Genomic DNA, 7,846 nt, shown 5'->3' with positions numbered 1-7,846 from the left:
AGGGTCCGGCACTGAGGTCAGGGCAAGCCCCAGTATCAGTACAGGCTGGGGGATGAAGGGATGGAGAGCAGCCCTGCCAAGAATGACTTGGGGGTACTGGTGGATGAAAAGCTGGACATAAGCCAGCAATGTGCACTCACAGCCTAGAAGGCCAACCATATCCTGGGCTGCATCCAAAGCAGCGTGGCCAGCAGGTCGAGGGAGGACATTCTGCCCCTCTACTCCGCTGTGGTGAGATCCCACCTGGAGTCCTGCATCCAGCTCTGGAGCCCTCAGCACAGGAAAGACATGGACCTGTTGGAGAGGGTCCAGAGGAGGGCCACCAAAATGATCAGAGGGCTGGAACAGCTCTCCTATGAGGACAGGCTGATAGAGTTGGGCTTGTTCAGCCTGGAGAACTGATGGGTGGACTGCTGGGTCGATGAGGAATTGGTTGGATGGTCACATCCAGATGGTACTGGTCAATGGCTCAATGTCCAAATGGAGAAGGCTGCGGGGAGACCTTATTGCAGCCTGCCAGTACTTAAAGGGGCCTTCTAAGAAAGATGGGGGCAGACTTTTTAGCAGACCTTGAAGTGATAGGACAAGGGCTAATGGCTTTAAACTGAAAGAAGGTAGATTTACATTAGATATAAGGAAGAAAGTCTTCGCTATGAGGGTGGTAAGGCATTGGTTTCCCGAGAGGTGGTAGATGCCCCATCCCTGGCAACATTCAAGGTCAGGTTGAATGGGGCTCTGAGCAACCTGATCTAGTTGAAGATGTCCCTGCTCATTGCAAGGGGGTTGGACTAGATGACCTTTACAGGTCCCTTCCAACCCAAACTATTCTATGATTCTAAGTGTTGACAACTTCAGCCTGAGAATCTCTGTAGTTAAAACACTCCCAGCCATAAACTGCTTCTCTGCAATGGCCTCTCTGGAGAAGCTGAGGAGCGGATGTTCAGATAGACATACCCTCTACTCAATTTTCAGTTAGTCTGCAGCGAGGTACCTTTGCAGAGCAAAGAGGAAATATTTGCTCGACTTTAATAGCCCTTTTGTGATTGTGCAAGGATTCTGAGCCATTAGACTATTAACCCCATATCATTCGCTAACACTGGATTCATTTTCAGAAACTAAAATGCACTGCTAGGCAAAGCAACCTCATCTAAAACATTACCTTCACATAATACTTATAGATCTCAGCAGCCGCAGTCATCTCTACCACATTATACACTATTAACTTGCAATATGCTGCAAGAAGACTCCGCTTTTTGTGCAAGTCGTCAAATTTGCAACTTTCATCCTTTCTCTCCTCCTCTTCTGTCAGGTCTAGGGAAACAAAAGCATTGAAGCTTTGTTCTACTACTTTATTCAAGATATCTCAATTTTAATGACCAACTTTCATCCAAATAGCACAGACTCAGCTGTTCAGTCAACACACTGAGCAACAGATGGTAGCACTCATTCCTGGGTATATGAGAAAACTCAGGTTTACTTCCATTTCAAAGCTTGTGGCTAATGACAATGAAAACAAGTTACTTTCACAGTCTTCTGTTCTGATCTTCATAGGGCTTTTGCATCTCTACTAGTCAGAATCTCCTTGTACAACACTGCTCACAGCTACAGAACAGAACCAAACAGAGTACAGAATAAAAGGCACAAAACACACCAAATAGAAGAGACCGAACAAATTGCAACCACATTTTTTTTCCTAGAATAACACAGATGCTAGAAAACGAGCACATGACTCATGAGAAACCCTACAAAAGTTGCCATACAGAGTCAAGAAAAGAAGAGTTCAGGTGAAACTCTCCAAGTGGCTATCAACAAGAGTGAAAGAAAAAAAGTAATTTCATATCATTAATAACATACTAAGTCTCTGAAACATGGGTTAATTACTAGCTGGGTAACTTGTGGAAAACAAATACTCTTAAGAATCTCCCAGCACAGCTACAAAGGTGCTTGCAAGGAGCCATACAGAGTCAAGAAAAGAAGAGTTCAGGTGAAACTCTCCAAGTGGCTATCAACAAGAGTGAAAGAAAAAAAGTAATTTCATATCATTAATAACATACTAAGTCTCTGAAACATGGGTTAATTACTAGCTGGGTAACTTGTGGAAAACAAATACTCTTAAGAATCTCCCAGCACAGCTACAAAGGTGCTTGCAAGGAGCTTCTTGCAGCAGGAGAGCTGAGATAAACTCTTTCCTGCTGCAAATGTAAGCTATCAACTGCCAAAAGGCTTCAGTCTTCGACCTATAATTTTTATGTGGACTGTTTCTGCTTCTATCATGACTGTGGGCCTGGAAACAAACAAAGCAAGTGACTGATCAGAAGTATCTGCAAATCAGAGTTAAAACTAAAATGGAGCAGCTGCCAGCTGTGTACACTGACAAGCACACCCATAGCATGACAGAATCACTCGTTCAGGAAGGAATCTGCAACGGGATGACAGGGATCCTTTGTGGGGAGGACTGAGATATTGAAAGCATTATACAAAACGGGTCTGAAACAGATCTCAGGCCATCTAATCCCAACAGGATCAACTTAATCACTGTCAGATACATAACATATGCAACCTGAAACATAACCTGCTTCAAAAACTCCCAAGACTAGGATACTACAACCTACTTGAGCAATATTTTCTATTGTGTCTCTACCTTGACCATTAAGGATTCTCCTCTACCATCTCCTTTGTTGCAATTTAAGCCCACCTCTTCTGGCATATACAGTGTGACTTAGAAAGTGTGCTTCCCAAAACTGAAGACAGAACTCCCATCAGAACAGCTGAAGGACAAGAGTTTGACACAATCTAGAACAATGCTTCGTTTTTCAAAACATGACACTCGAACTCAGCCTCAAAAACCACAATTAACTAATAATCTAATTTCAAAACGCTCCCAAAAGAAACCAGCCTTCACAATAACAGCCTCAATTTAGCATCGGAATGTGTTTGAAAAAGGCAACACAGCAACAAGTACATAGCTATTTCCCACAAAATCTAATGCGCACTCCCAAACCAAAATCCACTAGTCCTTTACTCTGATGGCTTAGAAGTGTCCCTGCATTGACAGAGTCACACTGTAACACTGCAAGGCCTTCCACAGAGGTGGCTAACACCATCAGCTCTACCACCAACATCAGTCTACCAAATACTTTTACATTCTCACCCATCCCTACATTACATCAACCTTTTCAACCTACGAGTAAATTGGCAGCTATTTCCTGCAGTTGATCCACAGTGGGTGCAGATCAGTGAACAGGAGAGCCACTTTGCTTGTAAAGGGGCTCTACCAGAAAAAAAACCAAAAACAAAACAAACAAACAAAAAAAACAAACAAAAAGAAAAAAAGATCAGCCCTTTTTCCTGATACATTCAGTGCAGACAACAAATGACAGCAGAAGTGGCAGACTGTTTCTCCAGTGATGAACATGTCTAACCTTTGCTTTCCTCTTCTTCCTCCATGAAAACATGTTCCTGGATAAACAAAAGCAGTTTTTCCTGAAGTGATGTGTTAGGAAGAAAATCCAGAAGTCCAACTGCTTCTTCATTATTATTTGAATCCTGATGACTCAAAATCAGCAACCAGTCACAGAGTATCATGAAGACCTGTGTCAAGCAAACAAAGCCAAAGTAGGATTTAGAGACCATATTACTTTTCATGCCAACTCCACGTTGCGTCTCCATCAAACACCACAAGTCACAATCTAGCTTCTATCCCACTTTTCCCTTGCAAGCTAAAGATTCCTGTTTGCCCCAACCTGTGGTAAAATGTCACAGCTAAGCCCTTCCAGAACTTCTACCTTAGGATATAGTATATACAAGTATCATACATGAATACCACCTAAAGATTTTCAAACTTCCATGGGAAGGAAGAAGAGCTTTATTATGCTACAATATCTCTCAACACATGAATCACTGGACAATGTCTCCATTTTTTTTAATTTTTGAAGTAATATTTATAGCAAGGCATTGATAAAGCAATGATAGCAACCAGTACACCTATCAGTCTAATCGGAAAACACAATGATTATCGACTGGTAAGATGAGTCATTCATATTCAGGACTTGATTCTGCAAATGGACCCAGGCAAACATAGATCTACACTCGATTAAAGCACTAACTTTTCTAGCATTTTAACTAACATAACTTTAATTCTCCTTTAAAATAAATAGTTGAAGATTGATTTTTTTTTAAAAGTTATTTCTCTGCTAAGAGACAAAAAAACCCAAAATCAGTAGAAGGAAATACTAGTACGAAAGGAAAGGCAGGCATTTAAAAGGAGGAATGAGGATGAATGCCAGTTAAGTGATGGAGAAATACAGACCTTTTCTCTTACATCTTTTTCCTTATGGTGGAGGAAGTGCATGCAAATCTGACTGAAACGTCTCAACTCTCTTCTTAGTGCAAAAAGAGTCTGCTAAAGACATATTTAGGAAAAGTGACAAGACAAAATGTTAGGGACTATGATTCAATAGAAAATTACAGAACAAACAACAGTTGCATCTTTCTTCCACTGATATTGTTCATTTACCATAGCACAGATGACGACATTATGAAAGAAGATGACATCTCACAGTAGCAGCACCTTACAAGCTACGAACAACTTTAAAACAATGTCTTGTTTTCATGCATAATATCTGGGATAGAAAGGTTAATCCATAAAAATATATACTTCTCCCCCCCCCCCCGCCTTTCTAAATATGCCCCCCCCCCCCCCCCCCCCCCCCAGTACAGAAATGTGACAAATACTAGTAGGACATGTGCATCTGTCACTCTTGCTGCTGAGGCTAGTGGTATTCAGCAAGTCACAAACTCTTTGTTTCTCCATCTGTAGGACAAACAGCTCTAATAGCATGTATTCCCTTATTCATTTACTCACTTCAGCTTATCCTTATAAAGCAGTGATAATGATTTCCACTTTAGAGGTGGAAGTAGAGTAATAAAAACTCTGGTCCATCCCATCTAATTTTAAGTGTGAATTGCCTTCTGGATTTGCTCTTCTCTCTCCCTCTATTGACTACAGAGGAAACACAGTTTAACTGCATGGCTAACCTTGGCACTCAAACTTAGACACCTCTATTTGTTCAGATTAATCCAGCAAGAGAGACTATTTGATTTGCCCACAGCCACATAAAAGACTTTCTGATCCTTCACCAGGTCCCAGCTGTTGCACTGCATTGAGCTTTGAGCAGTCAATAGAAGAGGAATGCCCTACAGGAGGGCTGGTTTTCATGCTATGCAACCGTATCTTCATAAGAAAGGGGATCCATCCTAGGGCATGCCGAGAAGAAGCAGAGGGGGAGGCAAAACATTGCCTTAACGCTGCTGGGGGAGGAGGGAAGGGAGGAAAGAGTCCTAGAGCTGCTGTCCTGGAAATGTTCTTTTTTGCTCTTGGAACTTCTCTCTCTGCTAACATCCAGAATTCTCCCTGCAGAGTGGGCTGTAACATTGTGCTTCCAATCAAAATTTGCTCCCATACGAAAGGCCAAATTAAAAAATGTGCTGCCCCATTATCAGTCAAGCTACACGTCTGGACTGAGAGGCAGAACATATTAGAGCAGTGAGAGATGCGGACATCCACACAGGAATGGAACGGGACGGGAATAGATAGTGAATCAGTCACCAAACGGGTAAACTCCCAGCTAGCATTTCTCACACAAAACAAATGTCTGTGTCAGCGTCCTGTTCTGTACAAACAGGAGCACCGGGGAAGGGGACAGAATGACAGAAGCAGCAGCACTCAGCGTAGTCAGAAATCACCTTAAGGAGGAGCTGCACAGGTACACACACATGAACCAAAACATAACAGAGCTTTCCTCTCTGGTGTCTTAAACTAGATTGTATTCTAAAATATCTGCCAGACCTTGGCACTTTATAAAACTAATTAACAAATTAGGTAGTCAGCTGATGAGAAAATTACCACTTTCCTCAAACTTTCTGCCAGAAATATGTAAGTAAAACAAGAAAATTAAAACAAACCAAAGCAACAGGACTTCCTGGAGTTTTCAATAAATATTCTTTGTTGCTTAACACAAGAAACCAACAAACTGTTTGGCAGTGGAACAAGTTCTTTATCTCCATCAAGCCCCAGGAATTTGATGCACATGTTTTGCAGTAAAAATAGAGGTGAACCATTGTTCAGTTATTCTCTTGCAGACTGAAAAAGCATAAACACTTTTAAAAAAAAAGCCAAGACAGAGAAAATGCCTCAACTCAGTTTGGTCCCTCAAGAAAACATACAAATTATCTTCTTGAGAAAGCTTGGATTTTTTCTGGCAATCCGAGAACAGAAAAGCAACTTAAACTTCTAGAAGCACAACCCTGGGTTTCAAAATTATGTGGAGTGGCCAACCTTAGGAGAATTTTCCGAAACTGCAGCTAGTTGCCACAGGAGAGAAAAATATGTGCACTGGAGAGCTGGCAGTATGATCTGCAAATAAAAACACATGTCCTTTATTTACATGACAGGCTCAACAGCAAAAAGCTTAGGACTAAACAAAGCATCCAATCCTGATATTCTGTATGCTGCTTCCACAACCATTTCTGCACTGTAAAATATTTAGACCCTCAAAATAAACATAATAAGTTTATATACAAGCAAACGTTTCCTCCTGAGAAACTTTATTACGAAGGTGCTGCTTCCACAGAACTCTGACACTTTGGTGAGTTCAGTGGAAAGTAACCATGTACTAAAAAAGGTGTTCACAGAAGCTAAATTTAGCTTAGCTTTTTAGGATTTCTCTGCAGTCTTTGGTGAAAGGCAGACTCCTCCACAGCGGAGCAGAACCCAAACCCTGGTGCTCTGATGTTCCATCTAAAAGAGTCCACCTCTACCCACTGGCTGCAGGCTCTCTCTACCCAGCTGAAATTCATCCCTTTCCAAATAACCTCAAGTCCTCTCCCGAAAATGGGGGCTGATTAACATCCATGACTGCTAGAGTACTTCACCTTGTAATCCTAGGATATACCTCCATCTTGGCATGGCCTATGTTTGAGTTGAGGCAACCAGACAATCAAAAGGCTGCAGTTGAGACAACCGGTAATTACAAACCATTTTCACCAAGAGTCAAATCTGCAAGCCACAGGTCCAAAATATTCCAATTTCTGCTTACATGCAATCTATAAGGGCCTCCTCACAGTCACAACAACCTCATGTACTGAGGGCAAGACTGTGCAATCAATGGGAAGTACTGAGCTTGACAAAGGATCAATCCAGATGTCAGATGATTAGTCTATCATAGCTTTGGAGAATCTTCAAAATTAATGAATCCAAGGCATGAATTTACTGATTCCAATAATGTTATACCAAAGGCAGCCTCAGTTTACCAGATTGAGAAATGGAAACAGTATCTTCTTGTCTCATAGGACACTGATACATAAGCTTATTTAATATTTCCTAATTTTCCTGCTTTCAACAAGAAAAACTTCTTTCAATGTTAAATTAACAACTCACCAGAACAGGCAAACTCCCATGTTCCATTTCAAACACCAGCAACCTTGAAGTCTTGTCATACAGATTCCACTTGGTGAGATCATGGGCACTGCAAGTGAAAAAGAAACAATAATGATACACTAAGTAAGAAATGAAATCCCACCTGACCAAACAGGTTAAATGTATCCTATTTTCACCTTCATCTGATGTACAGCAATAAGTTTAAACAACTAATTTTTAATTACAAGGGCAAGAAAAATGAAATTAAGTTTTTCATGATCTAACACTGCAACCTTTAGTCTATAGCTTTACAGTCCACATTCCTACCATAAAACCAGAGTGTCATGAGGAGAGGAAAAAGAAGCTTGAGCTCTGTCTCTTTTCCTATACTCTAGTCACACTCTCAAAGTGCCCAAAAAGGTCTAAAGA

At 41.2% G+C, this 7,846-nt stretch overlaps 1 protein-coding gene across 1 annotated transcript in view; it reads right to left on the bottom strand.

Moving 5' to 3' along the window:
- Positions 1–7,846, bottom strand: part of LOC104621220 (cohesin subunit SA-2-like) — a 66,147-nt gene that overhangs the window by 12,806 nt on the left and 45,495 nt on the right. The window contains exons 21-25 of the mRNA XM_010287650.1: positions 7,439–7,526; positions 6,338–6,415; positions 4,310–4,399; positions 3,423–3,591; positions 1,160–1,311 (exon numbers count right to left, since the gene is read on the bottom strand). Of these exons, the coding sequence (XP_010285952.1) occupies positions 1,160–1,311; positions 3,423–3,591; positions 4,310–4,399; positions 6,338–6,415; positions 7,439–7,526 (577 nt within the window). The remainder of the gene's footprint in view (positions 1–1,159; positions 1,312–3,422; positions 3,592–4,309; positions 4,400–6,337; positions 6,416–7,438; positions 7,527–7,846) is intronic.

Source organism: Phaethon lepturus, unplaced genomic scaffold, assembly GCF_000687285.1.
Source record: "Phaethon lepturus isolate BGI_N335 unplaced genomic scaffold, ASM68728v1 scaffold8605, whole genome shotgun sequence".
Lineage (NCBI taxonomy): Eukaryota > Metazoa > Chordata > Aves > Phaethontiformes > Phaethontidae > Phaethon > Phaethon lepturus.
The sequence above is the reverse complement of the archived record's forward strand: the minus strand, read 5'-3'. Positions and strand labels throughout refer to the sequence as shown.